The sequence below is a fragment of the Haplochromis burtoni genome, unplaced genomic scaffold (assembly GCF_018398535.1).
Source record: "Haplochromis burtoni strain Fernald_Lab_line unplaced genomic scaffold, NCSU_Asbu1 Contig_138, whole genome shotgun sequence".
NCBI classification, from domain to species: domain Eukaryota; kingdom Metazoa; phylum Chordata; class Actinopteri; order Cichliformes; family Cichlidae; genus Haplochromis; species Haplochromis burtoni.
Window position 1 is genome coordinate 920,366 of NW_024582499.1, and position 15,832 is coordinate 936,197.

The window sequence follows — 15,832 nt, forward strand, 5'->3', positions numbered from 1 at the left end:
GCTGCATCTGAAATCCCATACCCAACTCTAACCTACTCCCGTACAGACACTCAGTATGTGTGACAGTATGTCATTCACATGTGTGTTTATGCCTACCAAAGTGAACTCTTACAGGTTTATATACACACTTGTGTGCATGAATGTCATGGTAATTTGGGGCTTTTATTTACTTCTTTAAACTGCTCTTTTTACAGGGTGGGATGATTGTCCAGCATACATCTTTAAAGATTAAAGAAAATGTTCTTAATTCAAAAAGTATAGATACAGGCTCAAATAGTAACAAACACTTAAAAGATTTTATATAATCTTCATCAACCTACTAAAAGAAACTTGAGAAGCCGTAGTCAAGGATGTTACAATGTTCAGGAACAACCCAAGAGCCTCAAGCCTGCCATGGACTAGAAACTGGTACACCAACATCACTGTCCACAGTGGAGTAAGTTTTACATTGCCGTGGACTGAGAGGCTACCTACCAAGAAAGAAACCCCCACCCAAAATCAACACCTTCAAGCTCCTCTGAAAGTTGCTGCTGATCAAACAGACAAATTTTATGGTCAGATGACACAAAGATTGAGCTATATGGCAACAATGATAAGGGATATATGTCTGGAGGAGCAATAGTGAGGCTTTCAAACCTAAGAACACTGTACCACCTGTGCTCTGGGGCTGTTTTGCTGCCAGTGGTACTAGAATAATGAAGAATTGCCATTTCAAAATGATTGACTTGGACACAGCTGGACATTCTAGCAAACACACAACAAAACTGGCTTTGGGATGGATAAAGCAGACTAACATTAAGGTCCCAACCAATATATATGAACGATTGGTCAACTATGAGCCTGTATGACTCTGTAGATTAGGGAAAAACAATAAATAAATTCAAACTTATGTTTTAACAGTCATTAAAGACGTATGCTGTATGATCATTTGATGAAACGAACATTTCAAAGAAATTATTACAGATGAGCGTATATAAACTTCTGACCTCGACTGCTCATTTACATTGAGACTGAATGGTTATTGCACAAGTTGTTGGTTAGTAAATAATTTAGATTTTATCCTAATGAATAGATTATTTCAGATGCAGCGCTTAAGCGTGTTAGCTAGAAAGGGAATCAAAGAGGTTTAGTTGACTAAAGAAGCTAGCTAGACATGAAGGGTAATGTATACTAACAATCCATCTAGTACTATTAATCCTGTAGGAGCACTTTATTCATTTAAACACCTTAAGCTAACACAAATCTAAATGAACTCGTAGCTAACTCAAAGCAAGCTAACCTAGCTAAAAATCAGGCTGGAAGCATAGGCTTATATCATAAAGCTAATGGCAACTTCATTCTGACTCCTAATGACAAACTGTTAGATAATATGATATACAATGTAAATAAGACATTTATTCATGCTGAATACATTAGTGGTAGAAGCCACTGCTATCTAGGACATATTTAAGATAAATCTGGCTATGCTAGCCAACAGTCTCCCTTGCTTCTAGTGCTTGTGCTAAGCTAGGTTAACCACTTTGATTAAAACAATTTTTTACTTAATAAATGCTGAAAAATGACATAAGATGATTTTATACAACATAGGACCACTGATCTTCAGACCAAACATATTGTCACAGCAGCCCTCTCCTTTTATTCTTTAACCTTTTTAAAACCTAAATCCATCAAAGTGACCTGCCGTCACTTTTACATTTAAGTGGGTCTATTTAGCTCATTCCCATCTCCATATTTTCAAATGGTGCTCCACACAAGTCCCTAAAGGTTGAGCTAAGAGAAAAATGAGTACTCTAAATAGTACATGTCTGTGAAGGTTCTCAGTCATCCAGGTCATCGTAGTCAAAGGAGCTTGCAAAGAAAAGCGTCTGGACTTCTTTAAGTTGCTTGAAGACGTTTCACCTCTCATCCGAGAAGCTTCTTCAGTTCTAAGGTCAAATGGTGGAGAGTCCCAGATATAAACCTAGTGGGAGTCCCCCCACAGAGGGACAAAAGGACCCCCTGATGATCCTCTAATCGCCTGAGCCAAGGTGTGAAACTGGGTGTGGGTCCCAATCAGCCAGAGTTTCGGGTGAGTTCATTGTGAAACCTGGCCCCACCTTATCATGCGAATTCCTGAGGTCAGATGGCCCAGGATGTGAGTGGGCGTTAAGGCGTCTGGGAAGGGATCTCAAAACTGGATTATAGATGGCAGAGAGTTGGTGTCGTAAACCCCCGCCTCTGTTCAAAGATGGTCGCTCACAGTGGACATAGATGCTTCTTTCACTCCTCTTTCAAACCATCTGTCCTCTCTGTCCAAAATGTGAACATTGGCATCCTCGAAAGAGTGACCTTTGACCTTTAGATGCAGATGGACTGCTGAGTCTTGTCCTGTGGAGGTGGCTCTTCTGTGTTGTGCCATGCGCTTGTGAAGTGGCTGTTTGGTCTCTCCAATGTAGAGGTCTGAGCATTCCTCGCTGCACTGTACAGCATACACCACATTGTTAAGTCTGTGTTTTGGCGTTTTGTCTTTCGGGTGAACCAGTTTTTGTCACCCAGCAACACGCTCAGACAAAACTGGTTCACCCGAAAGACAAAACGCCAAAACACAAACTTAACAATGTGGTGTATGCTGTACAGTGCAGCGAGGAATGCTCAGACCTCTACATTGGAGAGACCAAACAGCCACTTCACAAGCGCATGGCACAACACAGAAGAGCCACCTCCACAGGACAAGACTCAGCAGTCCATCTGCATCTTAAGGATAAAGGACACTCTTTCGAGGATGCCAATGTTCACATTTTGGACAGAGAGGACAGATGGTTTGAAAGAGGAGTGAAAGAAGCATCTATGTCCACTGTGAGCGACCATCTTTGAACAGAGGCGGGGTTTACGACACCAACTCTCTGCCATCTATAATCCAGTTTTGAGATCCCTTCCCAGACGCCTTAACGCCCACTCACATCCTGGGCCATCTGACCTCAGGAATTCGCATGATAAGGTGGGGCCAGGTTTCACAATGAACACACCCGAAACTCTGGCTGATTGGGACCCACACCCAGTTTCACACCTTGGCTCAGGCGATTAGAGGATCATCAGGGGGTCCTTTTGTCCCTCTGTGGGGGGAAACTCCCACTAGGTTTATATCTGGGACTCTCCACCATTTGACCTTAGAACTGAAGAAGCTTCTCGGATGAGAGGTGAAACGTCTTCAAGCAACTTAAAGAAGTCCAGACGCTTTTCTTTGCAAGCTCCTTTGACTCTAAATAGTACAGCGAATACGCTTGGCTCATGCACACAGATTTGTGGCACTGATTTGCAAAGGACTTCATTCTTCAGCGAACAAAACATGGACACTTAACTACCAAGCAAGACCAAATTTAAGGGTAGAATAATACTGTCTAACAATTGTGCTTCTCATCAGTGCTGGGCCACACGTTCATCTTGAAATCTGCGGGGAAGTCACAGGGATTACCTTTACAACATCATGTTTAACATGAATATTCAACACCATTAGTTAGTTAATGTAGCTTTAAAGTCAAACAAAAAGCAACAGTATAACAAGTTTCATATTAACATAAAGCCAGTCTAAATGGAAAGACAGTGGCGGGGATACAGTTTCACCCCCAAAATATCAGATTTAACATATCAACTCTAGGCTGTTAACTGGAGTTTTAACTTTTACCTACAAAGCAGATTTTTTTTCTTTCTTCTACAACTTTTGTAAATTTTAAAAGCTGCAGAAACAGTTACTAAACTGTCTTAATCATAAGGCTTGATGGACCATAAGATAAAGCTGATACTAAGCTAAAAGGATGGCTTGACAGAACAGGAAGTCGGTAGAGAAATCTAAGACTTTCCTTCAATTTGCTGACTTAAGTTTTTCCGGAAAATATCCCAAATATATTTTAATTTAATGCGTGGGACGAATTTGTTTCTGCTTTAAAGTTGTCCTGATTGATTGCCACACTGTGTAGAAATGTTACTATGTAGTAATCTATTAATTGTGCTCATCCAGTACCAACACTTCATTTTGCTCCCAGTGGTTAGTTAAATAAATAAATTTTTTTTAAAAATCACCTGCAACTCAAACGACCTGTGCTGACGGCATCTATTGGAGGTGGGTCCAGCCTGCTGACACAGCTGTTATGACGGTATCACTAATATGAGAGTGAAGATAAAAACTGGAGGTCTAAAAGGGGCTTAGTTCTCCTTTGATTTACTCCATCTCGCTCGTTTTCTCACCATTTTTCTTCAACTGAACAGCGACCGAATGTCCTGAACACCAACCTCACCACCGCAGAGCCTCTTTCCTCCTGTTGTTACATTCCTCTGTTCAACACTAAACAACTCCTCCTGGAAACATCATGCAGCAATGAACGATTGCAGCTGAAGGAGACAGTCGTGCCATGAAATGCAGAAACAGATGATGATGATGATGGAGGATGAAGAGGTCGGGCGGAGTTGAAGAAATGAAGACCGAACATCCCTAAGAGAGAGTAAAAAGAAATAAATATCTGAGGCTTTAAAGACAGAAGACTAGTAAAACATAAAGAAGATACTCACCTGCTGATTCATGCTGTCATCAGCAGACCTGCGGTCACTGCAGCAATGAAAAAAAGAGTCTTAGTATGAAACTGTGAAGTTAACTCGGCAGATGAGTTTACCCCCTTACCCCCACACTCACATTCCTGGGTATCTGGTGGAAGTAGGGCGTCCTGTCTGTTGGCGAGGACGAAGGCCAGTGTGGCCAAGATGGCATAATCGAGAACTCCCAGGATGGCCAGAATGTAGGCCCAGTGAACTGAGCAGTTACCTGGAGAGAAGCTGCCCACCTGGAGACAGATTCACGATTAAGGACATCAGTGTGATAAAACACCCAGAAGCAAAACGATCAATCAGAATCCTCACCGAGTCTCCGCACAGAGCTTTCATCTCCTGACTCTCCCATGAGTCAGGAAACAGAAGACACGCCAACGCCAGACAGAAACCTGCAGAGACAAGAAAATACTGAAAAGCTGACCTGTACAGGCAGAGAGAAGAACTACAGAAACACTGTCCTCTAAAATAAAACTAGTGTCTGACCAAGCAGCAACCTCCAGCCTGGTGAATCAAGCCAAATGCAAAAATAACCATGAGCTGCAGTTCTGCTCTCTTCTAGCTGCAGAAAAACGACCACGGCAGTGACCAAAGTGTTAATGTTTGGGATTCAATGACCCATCAACATGACTAACCTGCAGTCAGCTGCAGCCAGGCGCAGATCTTGTAAACTGTTGCGGCGCTGCAGAACCTGAAGAGACAGAGACAGAGGACGCTGGTCCACACCGCCAACAGAGACACTCCCACCAACACCGCCACCGACTGCAAGGACGGCAGTGGAGACAGAGTGGACAGACCACCGTGACAGTCTGGGACCGGCCAGTCTGACTCCATGCACACCTGACAACACACAGGGATACATGAACACACATGTCATACACGTGTTCATTAAAGTGATCAGGTAAGCTATTTGATAATCCATCTGTGTGCAGGTGTAATGTGTACATACAAATACAGAAACCCCTAAAAGATCCAGCTGTGGATTGGACAGGCACCGTTTCTCACCTCAAACAGTCCCAGTGTGCCGCTGGGTGGCTCTGGTCCCGCCTGCTGTGGGCGAACGTCTGTGGTGCAGATCCAGGACGGCTGCACCAGGATAACCACCTGGATGATGGCAAAGCAGAGAGTGCAGACGGCCCAGAGGACGCCAACGGCCCGGGCGCTCCGCACAAACTCAGTCTGGTACAGACGGGAAAGGTCGGCAAGGCTGGGAGACACCAACATCACTGAGAAAGAGACACGTTTGACCATGACGAGAAAAATGTCTGTAGACTTTCTTAAACAACCTGCAGATTCTTTTACTGTCCTAATCCTTCCAAGGCGCTTCGTGCCAGCTCTGCTACCCTGAAACCTGGAATTTTTACCGTGGCAGGACGGTTGCATGGTAAAAAGTACAAAGTCTGTGTGATGTTAGATTATGCCAACGCGAAAAGACCTGTGAATCGTATTTATATTGTGAGGTGAAGACGTCCAATAGATCCTAAAGACTGACAATCAAGCAGAGACCAATGTGAAGACAAAACTAATACAAACTGAACTACGTTAGACCTTCGATTACTTTAAAAGGCTTATAATCAGATTTTATTACAGCATGGTACTCGCCACTGGTTCCTTCACCGTAGGTTCAAAACATATCAGCAGATTATAGCACGAAATGGAAAATGCTCTATTAAAAAAACCTGCATCCTTTCATAAATGATAGTCCGGTGTATTATCTGCTAAAGGCGGGAGCAGGGAGGAAGTCTTAACATAAAATCCTCCACTCCAGTCACTGTACCTGCACAACGTGAATGAGAGGTGGAGACAGGTGTAGCGGCAGGAGCTCTACCTGAGATTTTCGGCTGTGCAGGCTCAGGGAACAGCTATGATTGGCACATGTAGGCACGTGGTCAGGTGCTGATTACGGGAGCGCGTGCATTTATGGGAAGCCGAAATCGTGTTCGAGATTTAAAATTCGATTAATCGTGAAGCCCTAGATGCACAGACGGAGCATCAGTGAATCAGAGGCACAGGGGGAGTCTCGCTCTGCATCATCTCTCTGCAACAATGAGCGCAGACACCGACGCTCAGGACAGCCTGCAGAGAAATTCTGCAAGGACCAAGTGGGGAAAAACCGGGGTTGATACCGAGAACACGAAAAGCTGCAGAATCAAAGCGACCGACAGCCAATCAGCGGCCGATAAACATCAGATCACCTACAGACCAACGTCACATCATCACCCCGTGATTTACCGAGCACAGAAACGGCACGAGCCGCAGCCGTATTCATCCGGTAAAAAGAGAAAAACGGCATCAACCAACCTGCAGCGTGAGGAGCTCCACCTGTCTGTCTGTGCACCTGTCTGTCTGCGGGAGGAGCTCCACCTGTCTGTCTGCCGGATGAGAGGATGCTGCAGCAGCAGGGAGGGGGCGGGCTCCTCTACATCCCCGGATGTGGAGCTTCCGCCGTAAACAATAATCTGCTGATCAATAAGCGGACGGAGAAACACGAACAACAGACGAGTCCACACTCCACACTCGGTCGTTTGTAATGAGCTGCGCCTCCTACAGGAGGACTGAGGAGCTGCAAGAGGACTGAACGTTCACTTTGATTCATCTCGCACCAGTTTACAACAAGAGGGGGGAAAGATGTGAGCAGCAAATGGCTCATTTTACCTTCTTTATGCGTCTGTTAATTTGCACCAATGCATTCTATTCTGTAAAGGTGCAGCATGACTGAATGCAAAGGTCATTCCTCTGTACTACTTAAAAGAAGTACGCAGCAGCAATAACATCCCTGACTTGACTCTGGTCGTGTTAAGGAGCCGGAAGTGACCATATCTGAATGAGAGGGAGGAGAGGGTGTGTTTAGCAATTTCCCATGGCGGCCTCTTTCACGTCTGCTAATCTGAAATAAAATACAGGCATTTCATCTCACTCATATAGACTTCTTGGCTGGTCTCTGCCTCACAGCAAAAGATGTCATTTGACAGATAATTTGTAATTCAGTTGCTTCAAACAGAGAAGAGAGGTCTAATTCACTGGCTTCATTTAGCAGAGGTGAGCCCTGGCATAAATGAAGTGACCGTATTTGTAACCTCAGTGTGCTTTGTAGTGCAGGGCAACATCAGAGGGTGAACCCCAATGATCAGTCGATCATGTGAACAAGAAGTTGTGAGATGGAAGAACTCATTTTGAACAGTAAGAGAACCTCCATCTGAACCAGGCTCTGGGAGGGGCAGGCATCGGCTGAGATGGTTGGAGGTGAGAGGAAAGAGAGGACAAACTACAGGACAGAGGACATGTTGCAATAATGTATAAACAGCTCATAGCAGCGTAGCTCCTCTCTAACTATGAGCTTTGTAGAAAGAAACATTTTAAACCTAATCTTACAAGTAGAGAGAAGCTGGAAAACTAGGAGCTGGTTCCACAGAAGAGGAGCCTGAAAGCTAAAGGCTCTGCCTCCCATTCTACTTTAAATACTCCACAAGTAAGCCTGCAGTCTGAGAGCAAAGTGCTTGGCTAGGATACTAAAAGGTCTTTATGATATTCAAGACCTTGAGGGAAAGGATTTCAAATTAAATTCTGGATTTAACTAAGAGCCAATGAGAAGCCAATATAGGAAAAAGATTCTCAGTGTTTCGCTGCAGATCTGGATTAACTGAAGGCTTTTCGGGGAGCGACCTGCTAACCTGATATTGACATAATACAGAGCAGAGTAGAAAATAAACCAAAACAGATTTAGAGCAGTCTGGGGTCTTTAATATGAGCAGGAGACACATGATGGAAAAATATGAAGCGGTCAATAAAGTCGACAGAAAATGAGAAGTTTTCTTTATTTTGTACTGCGGAAACTCAGACACTGAATATTGATCGTGGATATTGATCCAGTCTGATTTGGTGCAAACAAACAGTTTAACAGAAATAACGAGTTTACGAACAGGCAGACAAACCGAGTGTTATTGCACAGCACACAGAGCTCCTCCGATCTCACCGACAACAAAAGCAATCAGCTGTTTTTTTTAAAGTCTATTGATCTGTTTTCTCTTCGGCTGCTTTACGTCAGAGAAAGGATTTTTTTTTTATATATTATGGAACAAAACAAATCAATGAACTCAGTTATTGATCATTCTCACATATTTGTTGCTGCAACATTTCAGCAGGAAAGAAAAAAGGTTGATTTTAACTAAAATTCCTTTTTTCTCCTCTAAAAAATAAGTTTCTGTTTTCAGACTTTTTTCGTTTTTTAAACTCTGATGTTGATTGTTTCGGTCTGATGGACGGTCATCACGCCATCAGTCACATTTTGGCAACACTCTCTGGAGGGGGCGTGGCCTCTTGGTGACATCATCACCACTATGACTTGAGAATGAAGTCCTCCTGAGCCAAAATTCTTCCTGTTTTTCTGAAAATGGCTATCTTCTTCTTTTTGCTTCTTCAACTTCTTCCGCTCATGATTTTCAAAATAAAAGTGTTAACAGCATGCTGGTGTTTGATCACATTTTCGGGGAATAGAACTGATAACTTGCTGATGACGATGAAGATCATTGAGTGTCTGAAGTAAAAAATACAAATAAAAACATCTTTTGCTTTGCATGTGAGTTTTTGTGTTTTGGCAGTTGTGGGACGCCGTACAAAGCTGGTGAATTTAACAGCGTTTCCCCAGGAAGCACCACTGCTGCTGGTATCCATAGCAATGCACTCAACCGTCCAATCACAGAGAAGGAAGACAGCGAGAAGAAAAGCGAGAAACAGCTGCATACATGAGGTTTTACGCTCAGCTCCAGGGGGGGATCTCCTCTCCAAACTTGCCGCAGTGAGCAGCGTTTTTAGCTTCAAACAGAATCTGAACAACAGAAGAAGAAACGTGATAATCACTGTCAGTGCATATAAACACTGGCTGTGAAAGCCAGGAAATTTTTGAAACAAATGGCTTTCCACACTTTAAAAGTTTTAATCCAGTCCACATATCTTTTCAGGTTCTTTTAAATTTTGGCTTGTGTTTATAAAGTGACACCAAACAAAACAGCTGGCTTTTACCTGCACAGTAACAAAGTAACTAAGCACAGAATGGAAACAAAGGGAAACTAATGCTGAAGGAACAGAGCAGAGAAATTTCTTTACTGAGCTTGAAACATTCTCAGTGACGTACCGTGAAGTTTCACTTTTATGTGCGTCTAGTTTCACGACACAAAGCTTGGCTGTGTGTCTCCAGTAAACCACAATCATTCTTAATTTAATTATTATTTCCTGGTCATGTTCAGGCCTGTGAACCAGCCTTGGTAACACTTATATGTGCAAATTCAAGATCTATTATTAGTTTTTACATCAGATATATTTGGTTTAATTAAAACCTGTTAAAACCAGGCTCAGGGTTGGATTTATGACACTGTGAATTATTGTTGTAACATGACATTAATATCTCTGAGTAAACGTTACAAAGCATGATAACTTTGTTTACTGTTTGAGGGGTTTATGTGTCCCAACAGGTGTTCAGTTAAATTAACTGAGTATCCAATTCTTGATGTGATTTTAAGGTGTGAAGACTGAACTTGTCCCCTGGTTTATGCTTCATTTGTAATGGAGCTGCCGGCTGTGAAGCAGCCAGGTAGTAGCATCACCTGGTTGTGTACGTAGGCCTCACACAGGTAGCACCACGCAGAGAGATCGCAGAAACTGAGAACCAGGGGATGTTCAGACACGACTCCGTGATTCACCATGTGTTCGTTCACATAGCGACCACAGAACACCTGAAATAGGCAGATGGCAGAGTCAGGTCAGCAGGTGAAACACATCTTGGATGCATGTGATGCACAGGTATGACGTGTGACCTGGTAGCAAGTGAGACAGATCCAGTTCTCAGCCTCTGAGCCGCAGTCCTGACACGGCCGGAAGACGTCTATACCCGAGGAGGGGAGGGGCTTAACGGCATCCAGGTGAGGACACCAGGAGAGAGGGTCCACCACATACATAGTTGACTGCAGAGGGAGACAGAGAGATGGACAGTCAGACACACTCGTCTGGATTTTTAACTTTATTAATGATCACAATTAAATGACGTCTGACTCCATCTGCGTCGGCGCCACACATCAGTTCCAGGGATGTCTGAGGCTTTGACCAACCACACGCTCCCTCGGGCTCTGGCTCCGCCCCGGCTTCAACCTTATCTACACGTGCGACCAACTCTGGTGTTGCCACGCCAACAGGCTATGAGAAATAAAAGTGAGGAAGTTGTCATGGTCACTTAGAGAGTGGGACATAAAAAAAATGTTGCTGACTCACCTGACACGACATACTGTCTGCTGATTTGCTGCACGCAGGTGTACTGTCATCTGACTCCTTCTTCACTTCTTCACAGGTTAGCTTCTCTGAGCTCAGGGGGACCTTTGGCCTAGCTCCTCCCACTGGAGAGGATGCAGGGTTCTGATTGGCTGAGGTCTGACCGATGTCCAAACTGGCCAGTCCCTGAGTGAGCTGCTCCAGACTGCTCACCGTCTGATTGGACAATTGAAATGAGGAGCATCCTCAGTTAAAATTTGTCCTTCTTTATCAGGAGTCTCATCTCAGTTTATGGGTGTGTTACCGTAGAGTTGTCCGGTCGTGCAGGGGGCACCGGCGGTTTGTCGTTGCTGCCCTGCTCTGACTTCCTGCCTTTTCCTTTAGAACTACGTTTCCCACGATGCTTCAGGGTAGGCAGGGCTGCCCGGACAGACTCTGGAACTGAATGACAGAAAGAGACATTCAAATGAAATTAAATGGGTATAAACTGGTACATTAACAGAGTCCATGAACACAGAACCAGGTCCAGGTTCTGGTCTTGGATCTGGTCTCTACACACACTCCTGTCCAGTAAAAATAAAACTGATCTCTTTAATGACAGTTGCTTTAATTTATTCCATCTCCATCCAGCCAGGTTTTTTCTGCCTTTCTTCTTCTCATGGCTGTGAGAAAAGCAAATCAAAACAAAGCTGGCTTAAAGGGAGAAAGCCAGATTTCTGACAGAGGATAAACTGAGAGGCCCAGTAAACGATAAATAAAGATTATTTCTAACTGCAAATCATGCAGAGCTGCTTTAGTAGAGTCAACAATAGAACCCGGAGATGGAGATGAGCAGAACAAGTTCTGTTTAAATCTGATGAATGAGATTCTGGACTCACCGTCAATCCTCAGGGACCTCCAGTAGGGGACGTGGTATCGGATGACCTCGTTTATTGTTGCCACGGCACTGTGGTGAGGAGGAGGGAGAGGCGTCACCAAGGCAGGAGGGGGGTCTCCTAGCAACATGCTGGTGCACATCGCCATGGAGTCAGAGATGGATGACAAATTGTAACCTCCCTGAGGAGAAAGAGACGCATCAGTTCACTCAAGTTTTCTTCACTTAATCCATGTTTACTTTCATTTCACCATCCCAGATCACCTCCAGTATGACCAGGACCCGCCCCCCAGCCAGTGACATCAGCATGTGTGTGAGGTGGGCGTATCCTTCTGGAGTCACATTGTAGCCACCCAGGGGATCCCCCCGGGCTGCGTCGAACCCGGCCGACACCAGAACCAGACTGGGGTTAAACTACAGAGAGAAGACAAATTTGTGGAAGACTTAAAGGCTAATCAACCAATCAAAGCACAGTTTCAAGTCTAAACACCCAACCAGAGGACTCAGTCACATCTAACCAACCAATCAGAGGACTCGTTAAGGGCAAACTTCCCAGCAGAGAATCCATATCAAACCAGAAAATGTTGACATGTTTGCTTGAAAAGTGATTGATTATCAATCAGATTATGATCACTCTTCTCCTGATTAACTGATCAATTTCTGCTGCTCAGTGTGTGCCATAAATGTTACCTCAGTGGCGATAGGCATGACGACACGGTGAAAAGCTGCAAGATAGTCCGAGTCACCCATCCTTCCTCCGCTCCATGCCACATTGACATTAAAACCCGCCCCCTTGGCCACGCCCACCTTGTCGGGGGCAGCGTCCTCTGAAGATGGAAAGAATGCACCGTTGTCGTAGCGGTGGAGGGAGATGTAGAGGACACTGCAGACACAAAGTCCAGTTTAGCTCGTTTTCGTCACTGCAGGTAAAAACTGTTATTAAGCTCCTCCTCCTCACCTGTCATCGTCCTCGAACATGTGCTGCGTGCCGTTGCCGTGGTGAACATCCCAGTCTAAGATGAGGATTCGCATCAAGGGATCATGAGAGGCTTTCTTGGCATAGCGAGCAGCGAGAGCTGCCGTGTTGAATAAACAGAAGCCACAGGGATAGTCTCGCTCAGCGTGATGACCAGGAGGACGGACAATGGCCACGGCGTTAGTCACCTGCAGAGGAAACGGACCAATCAGCTGACCTTAGCCTGTCAGTAGTATATTATATGTATTATACACACATCACATTTAGTTAGTGTTGTGAACAGAGGACATTTTTAAGGATGGACTGTCAGAAGCTAAACGTTCAAAAATAGCGCACCAAAGAGCTGGAAGACTTTATACTGGTCAGTTATTCCCATTTAAGAGATTGTAACTCGTGTTTTTGTTGCTACGTTTGCAGATGTCAGTTATTAGTAAGATGCTAAGAAGCTTTTATGACAGAGCAGAGCCACTCACGTCGTACCTGCCCACACAGGATCTGGTCCAAGGCATTGAGGCAGCTTCCAGCCGCCAGCTGTGCACACTGGAAACTCTGCTGGTTGAGGTAAATGGAGACGAACTCGTCGCCCAGTTTGTGCAGCTCTCTGGGCTTCATCGCCGCCGTGGCTTTCATCTGCTCGATGTGCTGCATGCTGGACACACACATTCGTGCTGAGGACCAGGAGATGAGGTAAAGCTGCTCACACACAGCACTCTGCAGCTTCATACCTGTGACACAAGGACAGCTCCTCCTCTGTCGCCAAGCGAACTGGTATCCGCTGGCAGCGATCAACCAATCCCAGTTGCTGATGTTTGGAGAAGATCTTAAAGATTCGCTGAGGCTGCTCCGGGTGATGTCTGCAGTGGAGTTACATCAGCGGGATTATTACAGAATCGCAGCTTCCTGTATTCATGTCGAACAGAGTCGAGGTAGCTCACCTGTCCCACAGGTTCGAATGCTCCATCATCCTCTCATCATAAACCAGACCTGTTGTCGTGGCAACAGAGGGGGCAAGGTTGGGCTTCACTGTATTTTTCTGATTGGTCGATGTGCTGATGGCACGTCCCTCAGCCGACGGACTGCCTTCTGCACGGAAAGGAGGAAGAGGGAAGTTTGATGAAGAGAAGTGAAAAGGGGATTCTAGTTCCTGCAGGTTCCCTCTGCGCATCCGTCTGGAGGGTTTAAACCTGCGTTAGTTCGAGCTTAAGAATTACACTCATCATCGTCTTTATAGGTCAAAGCTGTGTTTGATATGGTGGCTATAAACTATTTTTATTGTTGTCTTAGATGCAAAGAAGAAAATATATCCAGCTAATAATATTATGAATCGCCACAGATGATGACTGGTTCCATTCTGCTAATTTGGCCTTTAACTCAGAAATCGATGGAGGTTAATCTGACTGCGGTTTTAGAATTTCAGATCAGTTGAATTTTATTTATATAGTGCCAAATCAACAACAACAGCCGCCTCAAGGCGCTTCATGCTGATGTTACTTTTAAGAGCTTGTGTCTGTTGATGTGGAGCTACCTGTCCTAACATTATGATTACAGAGTGTGTGTGTTGGTGTGGTTGAGGGTTACCCAGCACTTGCAGAGAGGCCCAGTGTGGATACAGAGCTGAGATGGTCTGAGAGATGGACTGCAGAGCACTGAAAGACACGCAAGGTCTGAATGAAACAGGCTGAGAGTCCTCTGCGTGCAGAATAAAAGGAAAAACACAACAGGTGACACAGCCTTTGTAATCTGCTGGATGTCAGGTGAGGTGTTACCTGTCAGACGGAGCAGTGGGTGTAGTTAGAGGAGGACATGGTCCACCCAGCAGAGCTCGAATGCAGGCTGCAGCACTCTCAGCTGATGACTCATAGTTATAACCTCCCTACAGACAAACAAAAAAAGAACAAAAACAAAATGAACAAACAGGTAGAAGCCAAACTCGTTTAAACTCTGATATCCTGGAACATAATTTCATTGCATCTCTACTTAGGGAAAGAGGGTACGTGACACACACACACACACGTATATTTAACATGAGAGTAAAGTGAACTCAGGGTCAGGATGAATCATATGTCAGCGTGTAGGAGGACGTTTTACCTCGAGAGCGAGAACAAGTCGACCTTCTGCCAAACTCATCAACATGTGAGTCAGAACCTGGAAACACTGAGGACTCACACACATCTCACCCTGAACACACACACACACACACACACAGAGTGAAACAACTGATGCATTTGATTGGAAAAAAAAAACTGATCTCGGGTCTGTGGGCGTTTTACCTTCAGATCTCCAACTGCGGCATCGAATCCAGCAGAGACCAGAACCAGCTGAGGCTGAAACTGAAAACACACACGCCGATCGATACATGACGTCATCAATATCAAATTTTCTAAATGTGTGTATGAGTGTGTGTGTTACCTCGTAGGCGACGGGCAGCAACACTTGTTGAAAAGCCGCGATGTAATCAGCGTCGGTCATCCCCTTCTGACAAACGCATCACAACACAGGTAAGACTTGTTCAATAACACTAAAACCTGACTAGGTCACGAAATGCACATCAGTACAGACGGTACTGTAAAATGAAACAATCGGGATGGTTTGGAGACCATGACACAGGCAGAGCTGGAGGTGTTGAGATTTTCACCGGGAGCAACCAGAATGGACAGGATCAGAAATGAGCACATCACAGGACAGCTCAGATAACATTAGGTGGTTTGGACATGTGCAGAGAAGTAACAGTGGATGTATTGGACAAATGATGTTGATGCAGCTTTCAGGCAGGTCACTGAGAGGATTCATGGATGTAGTGAAGGAGGCCATGCAGAGTTCTTCAGGGAGTAAAAGCTGTGCAGGCCCAGAGGCAGCAGAGCAGCTTTAAACCATCCACCCCACCTTGCTTCACAGCTAAGGTGAGTTTTGGTGTATTTTTGCATGTTTTTCAGGGTTTGAACTGCTTGTTCTGCTTTACTGTTGCCTGCTCTGGGTAAGAGGCTGTCAGCTGGAGGATTTGGAAGAACTCACCTGGTTCCAGGGCAGGTTGATGTTTCTTCCTTCAGCTGGTCTGCTGCCAACAAAATGGCTGTCGGATTCTGGCAGGTGAGGCCAGAAAGAGCCCTGCTCATACCTGTGGACGCTGAAGTACAGAACACTACAACACA

The 15,832-nt window shown here is 44.9% G+C and overlaps 2 protein-coding genes across 5 annotated transcripts in view; both read right to left on the reverse strand.

Moving 5' to 3' along the window:
* Positions 1-3,171: 3,171 nt before the first annotated feature.
* lhfpl4b (LHFPL tetraspan subfamily member 4b) lies at positions 3,172-7,409 on the reverse strand. 2 transcript variants are annotated; one of them, XR_316329.3, is made up of 8 exons: positions 6,877-7,409; positions 5,581-5,801; positions 5,211-5,415; positions 4,888-4,967; positions 4,664-4,811; positions 4,543-4,579; positions 4,057-4,465; positions 3,172-3,427 (listed from the first exon to the last, which is right to left on the reverse strand). XR_316329.3 is itself a non-coding variant. In XM_005931125.3 (7 exons), exons 2-6 carry the CDS (start codon positions 5,797-5,799, stop codon positions 4,551-4,553), a joined length of 681 nt encoding a protein of 226 aa, XP_005931187.1. In that variant the 5' UTR covers positions 5,800-5,801; positions 6,877-7,409; the 3' UTR covers positions 3,238-4,465; positions 4,543-4,550. The 2 variants fall into 2 exon arrangements, 1 of the variants encoding a protein (XP_005931187.1); XM_005931125.3 differs by having other exon boundaries at positions 3,238-4,465.
* Positions 7,410-8,641: 1,232 nt separating this feature from the next.
* hdac6 (histone deacetylase 6) overlaps positions 8,642-15,832 on the reverse strand; it is a 15,356-nt gene continuing 8,165 nt past the window's right edge. For 2 of the 3 annotated variants that reach the window (XM_005931123.3, XM_005931124.3), the window contains exons 11-29: positions 15,696-15,822; positions 15,093-15,158; positions 14,954-15,013; positions 14,772-14,861; positions 14,450-14,556; positions 14,262-14,329; positions 13,619-13,766; positions 13,409-13,537; positions 13,164-13,332; positions 12,666-12,871; positions 12,398-12,590; positions 11,972-12,121; positions 11,712-11,889; positions 11,138-11,274; positions 10,837-11,049; positions 10,621-10,761; positions 10,386-10,532; positions 10,176-10,304; positions 8,642-9,400 (exon numbers count right to left, since the gene is read on the reverse strand). In XM_005931123.3, the coding sequence (XP_005931185.1) occupies positions 9,332-9,400; positions 10,176-10,304; positions 10,386-10,532; positions 10,621-10,761; positions 10,837-11,049; positions 11,138-11,274; positions 11,712-11,889; positions 11,972-12,121; positions 12,398-12,590; positions 12,666-12,871; positions 13,164-13,332; positions 13,409-13,537; positions 13,619-13,766; positions 14,262-14,329; positions 14,450-14,556; positions 14,772-14,861; positions 14,954-15,013; positions 15,093-15,158; positions 15,696-15,822 (2,527 nt within the window). In that variant the 3' untranslated portion in view covers positions 8,642-9,331. The remainder of the gene's footprint in view (positions 9,401-10,175; positions 10,305-10,385; positions 10,533-10,620; positions 10,762-10,836; positions 11,050-11,137; positions 11,275-11,711; positions 11,890-11,971; positions 12,122-12,397; positions 12,591-12,665; positions 12,872-13,163; positions 13,333-13,408; positions 13,538-13,618; positions 13,767-14,261; positions 14,330-14,449; positions 14,557-14,771; positions 14,862-14,953; positions 15,014-15,092; positions 15,159-15,695; positions 15,823-15,832) is intronic. The other variant, XM_042224442.1, reaches the window with a different exon arrangement.